The 18368-nt window shown below is 38.2% G+C and overlaps 1 protein-coding gene and 1 long non-coding RNA gene across 2 annotated transcripts in view; one reads left to right on the forward strand and one right to left on the reverse strand.

Annotated features, from left to right (window-relative positions):
• Positions 1-6448, reverse strand: part of LOC132102901 (zinc finger protein 628-like) — a 15577-nt gene extending 9129 nt beyond the window's left edge. Inside the window, exons 1-3 of the mRNA XM_059507619.1 lie at positions 6132-6448; positions 4330-4887; positions 4086-4158 (exon numbers count right to left, since the gene is read on the reverse strand). Of these exons, the coding sequence (XP_059363602.1) occupies positions 4086-4158; positions 4330-4703 (447 nt within the window). The 5' untranslated portion in view covers positions 4704-4887; positions 6132-6448. The remainder of the gene's footprint in view (positions 1-4085; positions 4159-4329; positions 4888-6131) is intronic.
• Positions 6449-13575: 7127 nt separating this feature from the next.
• On the forward strand, positions 13576-18082 carry LOC132102902 (uncharacterized). Its single transcript, XR_009423306.1, has 3 exons — positions 13576-13713; positions 15933-16041; positions 17698-18082. It is a non-coding gene; the product is annotated as an uncharacterized LOC132102902 (long non-coding RNA).
• Positions 18083-18368: the final 286 nt, after the last annotated feature.

Consider the following 18368-nt stretch of genomic DNA (forward strand, 5'->3'; position numbering starts at 1 on the left):
ATGTCAAGGAAAAGTTCCATGTTTACCACAGCACAGCTCGCTCGGAGCATTCAATGTCAGTTCTATATGCTGTAAAACTTCAATTAATATTAATAATATTTGTTTCAATCACTGAATGAAGCCTGCTATATTTGGGACAACAGTCACGACCTTAAATTTGCTATACTATTGACAATTTCTATTATCAATAGTATAGCAAAAATATTCGAAAAACTAATATTTAATCAATTATCTACATATCTTATAGATCATAATATATTATCTCCACACCAATCAGGCTTTCGACCCTGCCATTCAACTACTACCGCTCTTTTAAAATTTACTAATGACATACTGTCCGCAGCTGACAGCAATATGCTTACGGGTGCTATTTTTATAGATCTTTCAAAAGCATTTGATATGGTTGATCACTATCTTCTTTTAGATAAAATGTATGCTATTGGTTTTTCCTCGAACTCTCTATTATTTTTTAACTCATTTTTTCATAATAGGAGTCAGTGTGTCTCCATCCTGGGAAGTCAATCAGATTTCAAGATCATTGATAAAGGTGTTCCTCAGGGCTCATCCTTAGGTCCGCTTTTGTTCTCAATCTTCATTAATGATATTTCTCAAATCTGTTCTGACTGCCAAATTCATTTATATGCGGATGACACTGTATTATACTTTTCCAGTTCTGACATCTCACAAATTCAAAACTCTTTACAATTTGATTTCAATTTGGTTCAAAGATGGTTTTTGTCAAACAAGCTTCTCCTGAATAAGAGAAAATCATATAACATGTTGTTTTGCACTCGACCTGATCCTTCGTTGTTAACTAACTGGTCTATTACCCTTCTTGATGGAACAACTATAGACAAAATTGAAGAACTTAAATATCTAGGCCTCTGGCTTGATTCCCGGCTTTCCTTTAAATATCATATTAATACGATCACTAAGAAAATATCTGGTTGTCTGAAATCACTTTATCGTTCGGCTGATTGTTTTTCACAAGAAGTTCGGAAAAGAATTATAACACAACTAATATTCCCAATATTGGACTATGCTGACGTGATCTATGGTAACACCTCTGAAACTAATCTCAGTCCTCTTAACGTATTATATAATAGTCTATGTAGATTTGTGCTCAGGTGTCCTTATAGAACCCATCACTGTTTAATGTATGAGTCCTTGAACTGGCCTGCACCGAAGTACAGAAGGCAACTCCACTGGTTAACACTCATTTTCAAATGTTTCTATTTTAATTTCCCATCATATCTGAAAGACCATTTAATCCCTCTCAGCTCTCAATACAGCCTCAGGCACATGGGTCAACTGTTTCTAGTTACTCCTAGAATCAGTAAAGAAATTGGTCGTCGTGCTTTTAAATTCAAAGCTCCATCAGATTGGAATAATCTTCCTTCCTCTCTTAGGTCGATTACTTCTTTTCATATTTTCAAATCATCTTTAATTACCCATTTTCAAACATCCTGTTCTTGTTTCTGAACTGTTTTAAGACTCATATTACTCACGGTTAGGGCTGCAACTAACGATTATTTTGATAATCGATTAATCTGTCGATTATTTTTACGATTAATCGATTAATCGGTTTATGTACTTATATTTTAGTTTTTCCCATTTTTCCCCCAAGTAAATTATTAATAAATGGTCTTTATCCTTCAGCATAGATTTTTAAGAGATTTTAACAATTTTGCACTGTCATATCCTAATCAAAAATAAACCTGGAGTTGTTTTATTGTAATCCTTTGTCGAACTCTTCTGCAATCAGAACACTGACCCATACTCTTTCACAAGGAGATTTAAAATAATGTTTTCACCATGGCAGTCCTTAGGGCTCCTAAAGTAGTTTAACATCCCGAACGAAGCTTATTAAGGAATCTTTCAGAACATATTTTCACGGAGAATAAGGATAAAACAGAATAAAATTGCAGTGCATTGTATTTTATTATTTACTGGGAAACAGCTTTATAGCTTTTGCTGTGAAATTGTAAACAATCCTTCGAATAAAGTGCCAGTGGCATGAAACCTGAATGGAAATCACAATTTAAAGTAAAATCCATCAGAAGGTTGTCCAGAAAAAAAAATTGGACAGTCACACACAAAACCTGCTGTGTGAAAAAGAGCAGTGAATACTTAGAAAAAAAAAGTGCATTTCAAATATCTTTAAACATTTACCTCTCTCATTCAGTCATAATTAGGCTGCACGACTGAATTTTGAACTGTTAAACGACAAACTGATCACAGAACATGTTTGTAAAGCTTTAAATGTTAACTGTTAAAAAGCAATGTTATCAGCTTTTACGACTAAACATTTGCAAACAACATTGTACTGGAGAATCTGCACAAATAAAAGTCTTAGGGGCCGTTCACATATCGTGCCTAAAAACGCGTGGAAAACGCTAGGCGCGCCGCTTTCTCCTTCTTTCCAAAGCGCTCGGGCAGAAGCGCCCCTGAGGCGTCTGCCTTTGATAAGCAACCATGACGTGCTCTCTCCTTGAAGACGCGGAAATTTCAGCAAAGGATAAATGGATTTGCAGCTCAAAAAATCGCTTGCAGTAGCTCTGCTACTAAATTTATTTCAAAATGGAAATCCATATACAACTATGATCAGCTGTTCCTTTCATCTTGACTGAGCTTTTAACGTTGTTACGGGAAAGGATGAAGCTGATTGGTTAGTTCTTGTCACATGACCCGCGATGCGCTTGCAGCATTCTGAAAAGTTGAGATGTTTTTAACTCGACGCGGTGCGGTGTTGGAAATAACGAACTTGAGCGCGCAAAAGACGCGATATGTGAACGTCCCCTTAAACAGTTCAGTAGTGCAGAGTTTACAGGTTACTCTTCTTTTTTGAAGGCTCAAAGTAAAGTACTCCCAGTCTCCCACATCCCGCTAAATGCTGCAGAGACGCTGTTCGGGAAGCACGTGACATAAAACGAGGCCAGCTATTGGCTATTCGCTACTTCTCCAGCTGTACTGGCTGAGTAAAACCTCCGGTGGCTCATTACTGCCACACTTTGGTCACCGCAGATTTGAAATATGCACGAAATGAGCCGCTTACGGCAAATAAAAGTTATTTAGCAACGAATCGATGACTAAATTAGTTGACAACTATTTTAATAATCGATTTTTATCGATTAAATCGATTCGTTGTTTCAGCTCTACTCACGGTCCAGTGTATTGTATATATGTGTGTATTTTTGTATAAATATGTATTGCATATTTTACCTGTGCATGCAAGCTGCTGTATTCATAAGGGGTGTATAGTATGCTTATGTGTGCAAATGTCAATTTCTATTTTTCGCAGAGGGATTTACTTTATTTTGTGTTTTGTATCTCAGTATTTTTATTATATTTTTTATCATACCATATCTGTGCAAAGTTTGTGAAATACTGGCTGGGGGCTGGGAGGTGCTAGTTTCGGGGAGCATTGTTGGAGTGTGCGTGGGTATGTGAATGAGTGTGCGTCTTTGTGTTTATGAGTTTGGAATTATCTTTAATACTTACTCTTTATTATTATTTTGTATTGTTTATCATTATTGTTAGGACCCCCTCGAAAATGAGATGGCACATCTCAAGGGGCTATCCTTGAAATAAATAAAAGAAAAAAGAAAAATTGCTTGCACAAAAATTTGTTTGTTCATTTAAACCATTATGCGCAGAGAACGTGAGGGTGAGAGAGCTTGAGGTCTGCAGTCTTGGCCATTAGTTGATTTCCTTGTTTTTGTGTAGGTAATATGTTGTCATATATGTTTAAACTTAAATAGACTATCTATACAAGTAGTTATGTCTCTTTGTATCTCTTTGTCCTGTTATTGACGTAATGCTCGTCATTGACAACATGCGCAACCAGATGTTCGAATAGTTCGAATATTCGTGTATTTTTTAGAGGGAATATTCGGACGTATATAGTACATTTTATCATTCACCACTGGACAGCTGCATTAAACGGTTTTAAATATGTCTACTATTTGTCATTCACGTTTGTATTTAATGAATACATTGATAATTGATTCCTTCATTTTATTTTGAGGTGGAACTCATTTAAGTGTTTAACAGAAATCTGAATCATTAAGACAGGAATGACTCACCTGTAGAAGAGATGAGCGTTTGAATGCTTTACCACAGTCATCACACTTATATGGTTTCTCTCCAGAATGAGACCTTAAACAACACACAAAGCAATTTTATTAAGGAACTTGGTAAACGGCATATAGCAGAACAACAACAAAAAAAGAAAAGTCACCATGGAATTAAATCTTTATACAAGATAAAATATTCAAGATTTTGTGTCCATGCATGTCAACCCATATGTGGAATCAGCTGACCTCTCACCTCTGGTGGTATAGTAGGGCAGATGAGCCCTTAAAGGCCTTAGGGCACAGGTTACAGCGATATGGCCTTTCATTGTTATGGCTTCTCTGATGATGTGCCAGTCTGGATGACCACTTAAAACTCTTCCCACAGTCCAAACACTGGAATGGATGCTCTGGGTTTTGAGCCACTGTTGCAACAGGAGCTATTGATCTCACGATGTCACCTGTGAGCCCGACTGTTCCTGACTCTTTGCCCTCTTCTTCTCCCTTCTCTCCATCCTCCCCTCTATCCTCTATGGAGGGTAGAAGGGAAGGAAAGGGAGAAAGGGAGGAGGACATCTGAGAAGGTAAGAGTTCAGTTTGGACCACCAGAGTAGCAACAGTGTTGGCCATCACAACTGATGAGAAGAAGTTGGGTTGTAGTGAAGCAATCTCAGTAGTTTTGTAGTTTTACTCTAATTATGGCAGCCATGGCTTGCATTTGGTGTAGTCTAGACCAGTGTTCTCTAATTTCAGCCAGAGAATCTATTCTGAGGAAGAGTGTCTTCTGTTGTCTTCTCCTTCTTAGATGATAGAACTGTAATAAAACATTACATTTTTTATGATCCATGCAAATAAAAACTGTTTAAGATATTGCAATGTTTGTCAACTGTTAAAACAAAGGGGACATTTCTTTTCAGATTATATCCATGTATGGATGTTTTTATCAGCTGTTTGGACTCTCATTCTGATGGCACCCATTCACTTCAGAAGATCCATTGGTGAGCAAGTGAGATAAACTAAATATCTCCAAATCTGTTCTGATAAACACACACACTCTACTACAACTTGGATGGCTTGAGGGTGAGTACATTTTCAGGTAAAAATTTCCTTTAAAGGCATTTTGGCTCTTGGTGGAAACAAGCCATCGGAAGCTAACAGATGTCAACATCAGCTTGTTTGACACTTCCTCAACCTTAAACAACTATTAACACAAATAAGGCAAATGAGGGTAAACATGTTTTGTGTAGCAAAAAAGAAATTGTTTGTGTAATAAATTATTGCCTGCCATGGATATCAAGCAATTGAAACTCGTGACATTTAGAAACACTCAAATTAGCCTGCTAACCATATATATGAGTGTCAAAACTGGGTCCTGAAGCACAGAACTGTTGACATATCGTAAATAAAATTATACAGTTCATCATGAACGTCTGAGACTACACTTGTAATATGAGCCTGGAAATACAGAGAAGTTTTAAACAAAACAAAACAAAGAAATGTTATGAATCAAAATTAATATGGCATATTTAAGATTCTGCATTTAAATAAATGTGTGACACTAATCATGTAAACTGCTTTGTACGGAGTCAGATGGTCAGATGTTCTTCTTCCACTGAAACACAAGATGCTCCTTGGATCATGCAAAAAAATAAATAAAATAAAATAAAACTTGTGGAGTGTCATTAAAGCAAAAACTAAGACTAACTAGCTAAACACTTAAACACTCTGAATTTCCTTTTCCACAATTCAACTATTCATTCCAAATGTTAGACAAGTAATATAATTTGTGCTAAACAAAATAAGTTATTATTAGAAAACACATAGTCCCAGAAATTAGGAAGCTGCATGTTATTTTAAAAGAATTATTTCCACGAGTAATTCTGATGCGCCTCAGTGACTCTCGAGTGTTGATGCACCTTCCCCTTTAAAGATCCTCCCACTGCTCCTGCTCCACTCCCCTCCCGCTATCTGTCTGTGTGATCCTGTCTTCTTGTCCCAGGGAAAAAATCGAATCACAAAATGAAGATAAAAGACTTCAATTGGCCAAAGCGCACTCACCCCTTAGTTTCTATACAAATCAACAGTAGGTCGTTTTATTAGTTGTTTGTTGCATTATGTGCGCTGTCTCGAGCCGGCCTTCTCGAATCCATCCCCAGCCTTGTCTTCGTTCCTCAAGCGTCGCACTATTTGTCGGAATAAGTGCATTATTCCATACATGTGTTATTCCCCTGGTTCATTGCTGTGAAATTGCCGATATTGATGTAATGATATAAGGCCGAGCTCCGCAGTGATAGTCCACACAACCTTAACAACAATCTAGAGCACAAACTAACAAGCAGTCGCCCGTCTGTGACCGCCTCTCAGTAAAGTCGTCGGCTATTAGTCCGCTCTTCTTCCCAGTTGGCTCGTCTCATTGGTCGAAAAAAAAAATACTGTGACGAACTTTTTATTAAATTATGCATAGCAAATTGATGGATTTGTTTAAAACCCACAAGCAATAAACCCATTAGGTTATTATAAAAAAAATCGCTTCCTAGATACGTCTCAGTTGAGCTTTATAGACAAAGAAATATTCTTTCATGCACTGGTTTTGCTCTGCGCAAGGGCTTGTGGGTAATGTAGTTTACCTCATCATTGCTTGATAAGGACGTTATTATATGCAATTACACCTAACATAGTAAGAAAATATGCAGGCCTACTCAAAAGTAATGAGCAGTTATCATGTTTTAAAGTTATATCCCACATTTTTAATAGTAACATTCATAATCATATAGTAGTCTTTGCTTTAAGACAATGGACAATAACAACAAAATGTCTACAATTTACATGTAAGTTCCTTTATTGTCTCTCTCTCAGAAGGCACACAGTTAAACACAGCCAGTTTTTGCATATTTAGTGCACTAGTAGCAACGTTCAGTCTATGTAGACACAGAAGTTAACCTAAACAGAGATGATGATTGGTGGTGAAAAGTATAAAAGTACAAAACATGACAGAAGTCTTGCTTCTGATTTGCAAAAATAAATAATTGTAACAATTAATATAATTAATAATAACCATAATAATAATAATCATATAAATAAATAGTAAATACTGTATCAAAATCCTAAAAAAAGAGGGAGGGAAAAAAAATGTTGATATTGCAACACATTGTTAGAGCACTGGACTTTATATTATAGAAAACAAAATAAGTATACACTCATTGTATATACCAGTTTACATTCGGCAGCATGTATGTACAGCTTTACAGTACCAAAATACATAGTATTTTAAGCCTTAGGTTGTCTTTTTCTTATGTTGCTTGAAATAAGGTTTAATCAAAACATGTTCTTGAATCACAGAACTAACAATAAAAAATGATATAAACCCCAATATGCTGTGCAAAAAATAAAAACAGCAACAAAAAAAGAAAGACAAGCAAAGTTCGGGTCAGTGCTAGTCCTCTCTCACTCAGCGCCGACATACATTACACTCCCAAAATATTGCTACATCTAGTGGCAGAGTATTGTAACCTAGGTAACAGTGAGAGGGAAATGTATTTGTATAAAAATACAATCAGTTTAATAAGAGACATGAAATGGAGCTGTCATACATGTGGTTTTGTGTGTGGTACAAGACAAGAGGAGCCAATGAATAAAGGAAAGGAAGAAAGAGAGTAGTACATTTTACTTCTTGCCTTGCAAATGATAGAATGTTGACACGTTTATAGAGAAATTAAATAAATAATATCATCAAATAAATAACAAGACAATAAATAAATAAATACATAAATAACAAATAGTTCTGAAAAAAAAAGAATTTGTATAAAAAAGCAAAGGTAAAGGAAGGGTTAAGGTTAAGCGTCAGAAGCAGGATGTCGAATGGAGTGCACTGTTATTTTCAGATCAGACTCCTTCACTGATCAGGCTTCAGACTGTGACAGGGATGGACTGGGATTAAAAACTAATCGGTCTGGGGTGGACACAGCCCATCACAACCCACCACAAATCCACCACCACAGCTTCACACAAGTATTCAGGGATGATTCACATCACTTTTGTCCAATAAGGCATCAGTAATCTGCCTCTTTATATGACTCGGTTTAACCCTATTCCTGGGACTGGAGCAGATTTTTTGAGAGGACATAATTCTATAGCACTACATTTCAGTTGAACAAATCAATCATCGTCTTCCTGGTTCCATATGCAATATTCATAATTATGCATCTGAAAATGTAGAGTTAATCATGATATTTAATTATTAATTATTAAATATAATTATAATGTAGAATGTATTAAGCACAGATTCAACTTCATGCTTACGATTGGCTCGAAAGTGCAAAGCAGTGGCAGTTAGAACTAAGCGGAACAAGAGTAGGTTGTGAATGGGTTGTAATATTAAACTACTCAGATGTTCAGGCCGGACAATATCAAAACTATTTTCCCACAAGTTGACCTGACCCACTGGGAAAAGTCCTGGTGCTCCCTATAACCAGTCCATCCCTGGTGATTGAGTCATGGCCATTTTTGTTGTATTGTAAAGGAGACGATTTACCGCCTGTTGTTGTTTTTGTTTTGTGTGTGTGTGTGTGTGTGTGTGTGATGCCATTGAGGTTCCTCATGCTGGTAATCTAGATTTAAGGGTAAGGAACACTCGTGAAGCCCAGTCACAGAAGAGCCTGAACTGCTGCAGGAGTTCCTGAGAGGACTGAACCATGTCCCAGTGAAAGTTGAGATTAGGTGGGAGTGATGGAGAGGCAACAGGGATCCGGGGAGCCTCTGCTCGGACCATCTGAAATTGAACAATAGCAACAACAAAAAAATCACAATCATGAACGCACTGATGCTATTTCAATCTAACTATAAATAGTCTCTGTAGAAATACATCTAAGAGATCTAAATGAATTTATGTGAACGGTAGTGTACATTATATTTTATATTACATATATCTACAGTTTATAGGTTTCATAAACAATGGATAAACCATTCTTGTAACAGTTGCACATATCGTTTGCTGAGAGGTGTGTGTGTGTGTCTGTGTGTATCTGTGTGTGAGCCTGTACCTGACGCTGCAAGGAGTGTATGAGGCTCTTAATGTGGGAGATCATGTCTGTCAGCTTTGGTACTGAGCTGTGCTTGCGTGTTATTCTGTTCAGCCACTCAAAATGGTGCTCAAAGGACTTGAGGTCCGCATAGAGCTGAGAAAGAGTAGGCTTGAACTGCAAGAGAGACAAAGAGAAAGAGCCAGAAACAACATTAGTAAGACGATTAAGAACAAAACACCATAATGTCTTGGTAAAGAACTACACTGTACAAGCAGATTGACACATAAAGGGCCGTCCCAAGGGTGATGCGAATGTACCTATGCTTGGGACAGTCCTGTACTGATAAATAGGTAAATAATGATAATAAACGGCAACATGAAGGCTTATTTGTCCTCATACACACCTCCAGACTGGAGAGGTCACTGACTCTGCTGCTGATCGCTGGAAGAAACTTGAACCTGTTGTGATCAATCTCTGTGCCAAACACTGGGTCTTTCTGAAAACAAAGGACAAAAAGACAGAACAGGCATTAATAAAGAAAAAAAAATGCACATTGCACACAAATTCTGAATGAAAATGCCCCGGCACTTTTCTCTGGTCACAACTAAGTTCTAGAACTCTGAACTCAACAATCAAAACAAAAGAGTAGCAGTGTTGTCCCACAACTGAAACGACTGGCTTCCACTAGCAGAACCACCGCAGAATTACAGGGAACAGCAGTCACCCAGAGTTCCCCGAGCTTTAACTTCTGAACCCAGACAATAAAAGTTTGCGTCCTGAAGCCACAGGATGTTTTCTAGAGGAAGAATAACAACATATGCAATGACTAAGGAGTTTGAAGTGGAATAGACAACACTGGGCAGCAGGGAAACTCCAGGGTCACGACTACAAAAAGGTGCCATGACGTAATGGGCCAGTCCATGCCTGGATGCACTGCCTTCACCTGACACTAGAGGGAGACAGAAACAAACTCAGGTGTTTCTAAAGCATCACAAGGGGGGTGAAGAGTGACCCTAACTTGCTCTCGCCAGTGTTTAAACAATGCATTACAATATCCAAGGTTTCAATGTGGCTGCCATGTGAATGGAGCAGAGACTGTTTACAAGTCACCCAAAGGGTTGTTTGTGAAAGCTAATGAGTGCTGATAATGTGACAGGTGTAATGTGCCCTTTGCGTCCCCCATCAGCAGAGGAAAACAACATCGTAGACAAATCAGAAGTCAACATGACAAAAATAATAGCGTGCTAAAGCCAGCTTTCCGCCACCACTCTTGCACTGTTTAGAAAGATGTGTTTTTTTCCCCTTGATTTGTTGTTGTTTTTGTGTACTTCTGCTCCCTCAGCTCTAAATCCTTCCATTTCTCTATCTAGGCTCCATAGTAGCAGTCAAAAGATGACACACTTCATCCTATACCTCGTCACTCTTCATCATAGTGGCACTATCATCACACACAAATGTTGTTGAGCATCTCTCATCCAGAGCACTCTCTGATCTCTTTATCTTCTCGGATGCTTGTCCCCTCTCCGTTTGGATCATGACCTCACTCGACTGATTCTTGTGCCCTCCCTCCTCCTGTCTTCCTGAATGCAAATGCGGGAATGTGATAAATGCGATTTTTATCATGACACTTTGCTGTGGAGACCGAAAGCTAAACAAGCAGCCCCACACCTACACAGACCACAACTATTTACAACATGCACACTCTCACCGGCACGCACACACGGTCATACAAACATTGCATGTATACACACTCTCACCACCTCACACAAGTAACAGTAACCCGTTCTGTACATACACACACACATCGAGTTTTATAGCTTTCTTGTGGGGACTTTCCGTTGACTCCCATTCTATTTTTCTTTCCTAGGCTTGACCCCTGTAAAGTGGAACTCCATGCAAGAAGAAAAGAAACCAAAATAAATGCTTCAAACTAACAAAATGTTTTTCAAAGTGTGTCGGGCCCTTTTGTCACCAGTGGGGTCTTTGAGAGGGTTCTCCGCTGTAACATCTGGTGCACATACACAAGGCGGCAGACACAAATCAACCTTTTATGCAACACACACACACACACACACACAACCAAGTGTTATTGTATCTAATTGAAGCACAGGACTGGAAGAAGTGGCATCTGATCTTGGATTTAGAAGTGATGGATTCAGATCAGGTGATTTTCTTTTCTAAAAGAAAAATCTGTCTTGTTCAAGATGAGTTATTCATCGAGTTAGCATGACCTTGTACACATAATCTAAATGTAAACAGGAATCAAAGACCAGTCAGGGTCAACAGAACAGCAATTATGTGTTTATTTATTTATTTTTAGTTTTATGTTCCATTTCTGGTTCCATTTTAGTACTTAAACATATTTATTTTATTTCAGCTTTATTTCAATTAACTGTTTTTTATGTATATATATATATATATATATATATATATATATATATATATATATATAGTTTTAATTAACTATATCACTGTCCCATATAATGAAAATGTATATATATAGTGAACATCAGGGTCATTTACTTAATTGTATATGCCAAAAAAAAAATACGCAGATATTTCAAAAGATCTTATTTTGTGTTCCACAGAAGAAAAAAGTCATACAGGTTTGGAATGATATGAGGGTGCGTAAATGATGACAGTCATTTTTGATTGAACTATTATTAGCAGCAACTCTAATGATCTGGAATTGTACCCCCAACAAATGATCATGTCTCATACTACGCCATTAAGCAGTAAATCTGTTAACATTTTCATTTACAGTGGAACTGCATAGAAAGCGGCACTGTACTTTTCACCTTTCTGTGCCACATGCTTCACTCAAGCTGATATACAGGACCTCCAGGTAACCATGAGAACACAGATCTGTTTATTTTTCCGAGGTAGGGAAGAGAGGCCTCGGAGAGGTGAGGAGTGCAATGTGGGTTCAAGACCCTCAAAGTACAGATCTCCATCACACAGCAACCACAAAAACCCATGTAAAGCCCACAGCATTTCGCTCTCGGATGGTCGGAGAGCTGGATACGAGCATAAGGCTCGCTCTGAGCCATGCAGATCATGTTTACCCCCCATCCCGTAGGTTCAGGCTCATTAGGTTGCAAGTTTACAAATGTTACATTGCGAGCTTTGATGCAGTCTGCGATGCCGGCCCTGCTGCTGGGCATGAATCCAGGGATCTGTGGTTTTTTTTTGTCAGATAGAGGCTACAGTAATGAGCCTTATCTGCTCCCACATGGACTCAAAGCTACCGCAATCTGCTATCTCAGCTCTAATATGAGCCAGCTGAATGAAAAGCCGATCAACGGCGGTGTGTGCGTATGTGTGCGAGTGAAATTGCGAGAGATAAGCCAATTCCTGTCCACAAATCTTTGCAAGGAGCATTAATGTAGCCCAGCTGTTCAGAGGCTCAAGATCAAGTTCTGATCATCATCAGCCTTTCTGAGTACAGTGGGAACTTCCTCTCCTGTCCTGTTGTCACACCAGATCAACTCACCAGGAGATCCTGAGTCAGCTTCAGAAGGTGTCTGGTCTGATTGGTCAGCTTGTCAAAGTCAGTCTGGATCCTCCGGGGTTGGGCCGGGAGAGCAGATGCTAACAGATGTAGTTGAGCCAACAGCAGCGAGAGGAGCAGCGATGAGGAGGAGTCACCCAGCACTGTGGAGGAGAGCAAATCATTGATGCACAGCTACACACAACACTCCTATGTTTCCACACGTCCAAATACCATATTGATAGTCTCAGCCAAAGGACACTTCTTTCATCTTGTTTTTTTTTTATTTTTATTATTACTATTGTGTGTGTGGGGGGGGGGGGTTAACACTTGATCCATTATTACTGTCGACATGATAAATGCTTCTCTAATGAACTAACCGCGAGCGCCCCAAGCCATTATCCTGTCAAACTAACTTTACCCATTAACACTCACAACCCGTAAAGGTTTCCATAAAAAAGTCCCGCGTTTATAAACGACAATAAAGGCTTGTCTGTTCAAGAAATCCGTAGGGGATGCTTAATAGTTAATGTAAATTGTTTTATGTTAGGCGAAATGGGTTAAACAGAGTGTTTTAATTAAAAACGGCGATTCGATGAGTTACAGCGACAAGTGTCAATCACAACACTGCAAATAGCAAATTAGTGACGGTGGCGTCACTAACGCATGTAAAACTAATAACAGTAATAATTAATAAAAGAACGAATACATAAACAATATAACACTTACATTTCATATTTGTCCAGGTCTTTGTTTTAAAAAGTAGATATGTTGCCAAATAAATAGGCAGAATAAATAAACAAATAAACAAACAAAAGTGTAGAAATTAATAAATAAATGAAGCTCCAGATGTTGTCACGTGCTCCAAAGTTGGTCTCTCTCTCTCAGTATCCGCGCGAACGGCTCGCGACAGCAGTTCAGAGGAAGAGCGTGAGGGGAGGAAGAAAATGAATGAATGACAGAAGTGCAGAATTAGCGAGAACAAGAAAAGAAAAAAAAGCACAAAAACTTGACTCTGTCCAGTCCCAATAGTTGTTCAGTTTTAACAAACACGAGTGAGGATGAAAAGATACACGCCGAGGGTCAGAGAGGTCTATGGAGTGAGAGACAGAGAGTGAAGGATGCGAGGGTAAGTCTAATTTTTCGCGAAGTGAAATGTTTAGGCTTGTTTAAAACTTCCTTTATAAAGACGGGGGTATGACACATCCTGAGTCACCAGTTCATTCATAAAAACACTCACACACACACACTCGCCTTCTCAGAGCGCGCTTCCCGCCCCTCGGCACTGTCTGTCTCCTTTTGCGACTTTTTGAAAGTAAAAAAAAAGGGGAAAGACGTTTCTGTTGCTTTTATTTTTTCCTCCTTTGCCAATATCATTTTCTGTGGGTCTTTCTATCTCTCCTGTTATCTCTCTTCCTCTGCTCCATCCCGCTACGCGATCGATGCCAATCAAATCGTCCATCTCTTTATCTTTTCATCTGCAGATCTCTTCCCCTCTCTATCACTGCAAAAGTTTTAAAAGCCCATTGTTTAATTTTATATCAGTCAATCTGAGTTTCATAACTCTCCCGTTCTGTATCTCTCTCAGCTCCGTTATATTAGGAATAAATATAGCTACACTTTATTTGCATAATGTAATGTAAAGGGAGCAGCTGCATTGCGCATATTTACCATACAGTATACACATTTACTCAAAGTTCGCTCCTGAGACAGCAGTGTTATTTCCACTCTTTTCGTTCTCTGACACTCCCCCTTCTTTCTCTCAAGGGTAAAGGAAAGAGTGAGAGAAGGAATAAAAGAGAAAGGTGTTGCATAGAAACAGTTAGGGAACTTGCAGAGCATTAGCACTAAGCCATCAAAAGTGAAAAGAGAGACAGGCAGAATTAGAGTGAGAGGGAGAGGGGGAAGGTTAATTTAGCATATACAGAAACCAGTGCACAGCGCTGGAAACACAGAGTCACATGCAATAAAGCATAGCACAGTGTTGCAACAGAAGCAGAGAAGAGTTTCCAGACAGAGAGAGAAAGTATGGGTGAGGGGTTAATGCAACCTTAAATAACACATGCGGCATTAATAGCTGACATTTCCAGATTCACGAACAGTGAAGAAAACCTCACTCAGGGGTATAGGAAGAACTTGAAATGGCAAGGGGGGACATGTTAAGGTATGGGAATGATTAAATAACAAAAAGTAGGAGAACACTGGTGCCGTGGCACAGGGGGTAGTTCAAGGGCACCGGGGTTCCAATACGACCTGGGTCATGCATGCTATGATCTTATTCACAGTCCTCCAGTTTTCTGTCACTTTAGATGGGTCATGGGTCACATGAATGACAAATAAGAGTGTCTGAAATAAGGAAATGTAAAATCTTCTATAAAAAAAAAACAAAAAAACTTAAAAACATGTTCAAAGCAACATTAGAATAATAATAAAATATATATACCGGTAAAATGTTTTATCTTCATGTTGATTTCTCTTTAGAAAAAAAAAATATATAAAATGTTTCATTAAGTTCACATTTAATGACTAATATATTTAAGGTAATTTAAAACATGAACTAGCCTATTACATAAATATTATGTTTTTGGGAAGTCGTATGTGGCATTTCAAGACCTTGCGTTGTCACAAAAAGGTCAAATTACATGATATTGTAAATAACTTATTGAACTCAGTGACCCTGACACACAGTCATGAGGGTCTTCAGGGGTTCTCGCTATGATTTCCTGTTTTTTTACCACATAACTTTGATTTGGCAGACATAAGTGTTTTAAATATTAATAATATTTTAACAAAACTGTTTCACTTCTTTATTCTAAGAAACAGTAATCTAAAATGATTATTCAAAAATTATGTTTTTTTTCTCAAGAATATAATACTTTTTTTCTTTATGGTGATATTAGGACAATTGACTTTTAATTCCTGAATTAAAATTCATTTTAATAATGAAAAAATAAACATCATCGTAGCTCTATCTATTCAACATTATTTGTAAATTGCTGTAGATTTTGACCCAACAATAAAATCCCCCACTGAATGTGCATATACAGTTTTGATGGTTGCAGCACCCTAACTCACTCTTATGCATGCAAAAAGCACTGTTCATACACAACCGTTCATTTTCCCATTCTCTCATACACACACACACACACACACACACACATACATACAAGGGTGTGTGGAGGTAATGCGACTGCAGGGTCATGTTCTGGTTTTGTTGGGTCAGCCATTAAGAAGAAAGGGAGGAGAGAGGAAGAGATGGAAGGAAGGGAAATAGATGAGTGTGCAGGAGCGATGGAGGAATGGAGGGATATATTGACACATTCGCTCTTTTAATTTCCCACATCAAAGGCCTGTTTGAAGACACAGCTGGGAAAAGAATAAAAGAAAGAGTGAAGTTAGTCACTCACCGACTCTCTCTGCCTGCATGCCCTGATGGGGGTCTCTTGGGTGGTTGATGGTGAGTCTGTTCAAGTCCCTAATCCAAAGGGTGTGTGTGTCTGATTGTGTGTGTTAGCTGGTTACCAATCAGTGGTGATTGCTCTGCTGGATGCGTGTGTATGTGAGTGTGTGGTCCTTGTCCTGACGTTCAGCCTGTCACATCACCATTCAAATTCACCAGAGGAAAGACCGGTAGTCTGAGCTGGTCGGTCACACACCTCACAGACATTACACACAAACTCCGACACGTTCACACACACTCCTCAATCATGGGGGAAGTGAGACACAGGTGTGGAGCAATAAGTGTCCAGACATCCTGGTACCTCATTACTGTAATATCCCCCATCATGAGGCTCATACACACACATTCTTTATGTCCACATTTACATGCTGTCAGATCCCCTCTTCTCAAATACACATACACAGCAGCATGCAATAATACACACACTGTTTCACTGGCCAACATGCTCATAAACTCAGAAATAGTTTTTGTTTTCTTTTTTAATGGCTTCCTTTGATGTGTCAGCACCCAAGGCAAGAGGGCAGAAGCTTAATTGGAACAATTAAGGCACTAATGAATTTCAACAAGTGGTTAAAATGCAAAGTTTAAGAACTACTGTTGAAAAGCTGATGGTTAAACTTAGTTAAACTTAAAAGGCAGAGGAAGTCTATTCCTTTAAGTTTCAGTTCACTAAAAATGTTTAGCTAGTATGTGAACATTGCAAATAATAATAATAAAAAAGAAGAGTTCACACAAAAATTATCAATTATTTTTTATGGCTTATCTATAAAGGTAAGAAGAATGTCATGGTTCTACTTTTCCACACAGTGAAAGTGAATTACATTATTTTTCATATAACGAATACGGGTGTATCATGTCTACATCTGGACTTATTTGGTAACACTTGATAACATTTTGCACTGCGTTCGTAATCATAATCACACTTTCATTTCCCAAGCCAAAACCTCAGTTCACCATCATTTGGTTTTAGTCTACTTTGTTTTTTTTTACTGCCAAACTGCATGTACAATTACAACCATTATTTGTGGAACCATTTAGTATCTCAAATGGAAAACTCCTTCAGAAATGCTGAATATTTAGTTTAACAATGTGTGTTTGTGTTTGGGGATGAATAATTATTAGTTTATTAGTCAGTGTTATGGGCCATGTTTTTACTAGTCTAAATAGGTAATAATACGATTTGATAAAAAAAAAAATAGGATGTTTAAATTACTCAGCAGTAAAATAAATCAAACTTTATTTAATATTACTCTGTTCTCCAGTGTTTCAAAACACAGCCTTTTAGGCAATATAATTATGATTATGTTACGTGCAGTACGGCATATCACATAACCATAGTCATGAACACAAACACACACATACCAGTATCAACAGTTGGCAGAGCAGCGTACAACACCAAATTCCTGCAAAAGCATGATCCGGTATAAATTAATAACTTCTTTACCATCTCACTAAACCCTCAAGGGAATTTCACAATGATAGAGGTGTTAGGAAAGAAAGAGTGAAAAAGAGTGAGAGTGACTGCTGCAAGATGAATGTATGCGTGTGTGGGATGAAGTATAAATACACTGAAAAAAAAAAGATAATTCTTATGACAGAATGTTGTTCATGTCCCTTGACCCTAACTGACTGCTCCCATTCTTTGTACTGCAGAGAAAAAAAGATGTGTGTCCTAACCAACTATGATCTGTCAAGCCCCCTTCACCTTTCCAAACCCATGTGTCCCTCTACAGACGTCAGAGAGCAACTGAGTGTGTTGGCTCTATGGGAAAAGCAAAAGGGGGGAGAGAGAGAAAGAATGACACACTGCAGGAAGATAATCATTGGGCAATAAAGTGACGTCTCAGAATCTGTCTCACAATGCTGCAGACACAAGCCTGTAAGAACACACGTGCACAGGAAACCGCACAGGAAACACTGCTGGATTACACCTCTGGCAAATGATATTTGGTCAATAAATGGTGTATACAAACCAATATGTACACTAGGGCTATGTAAAAATATAGATTTTCTGATTAATCTTCCTTTGATCTCAATTCTTAAAATCCAAAGATCATTATTTTCTTTGCCAGTGTTTCCTGTACTGCTTTTCATTGCTGCACACCTTGCTGCTATTTATACAGACCCACTTCAAAAGAAGTCATATTTTAACAGAGTCTGAATTAAATATGAGTTAAAAAAAGGGTGTGTAAATTTTTTGTATTGAGTTGTTCTTGCAGGCTGCATGCAGTCGCACATACAGCAAATACTGTAGCACGGCCAGTGCAATCTGATTTACATTTGAATGAACCTTATGAACTAGAGCAGCGGTTCCCCAACATTTT

This window comes from Carassius carassius, chromosome 24, assembly GCF_963082965.1.
Source record: "Carassius carassius chromosome 24, fCarCar2.1, whole genome shotgun sequence".
Classification (NCBI taxonomy): domain Eukaryota; kingdom Metazoa; phylum Chordata; class Actinopteri; order Cypriniformes; family Cyprinidae; genus Carassius; species Carassius carassius.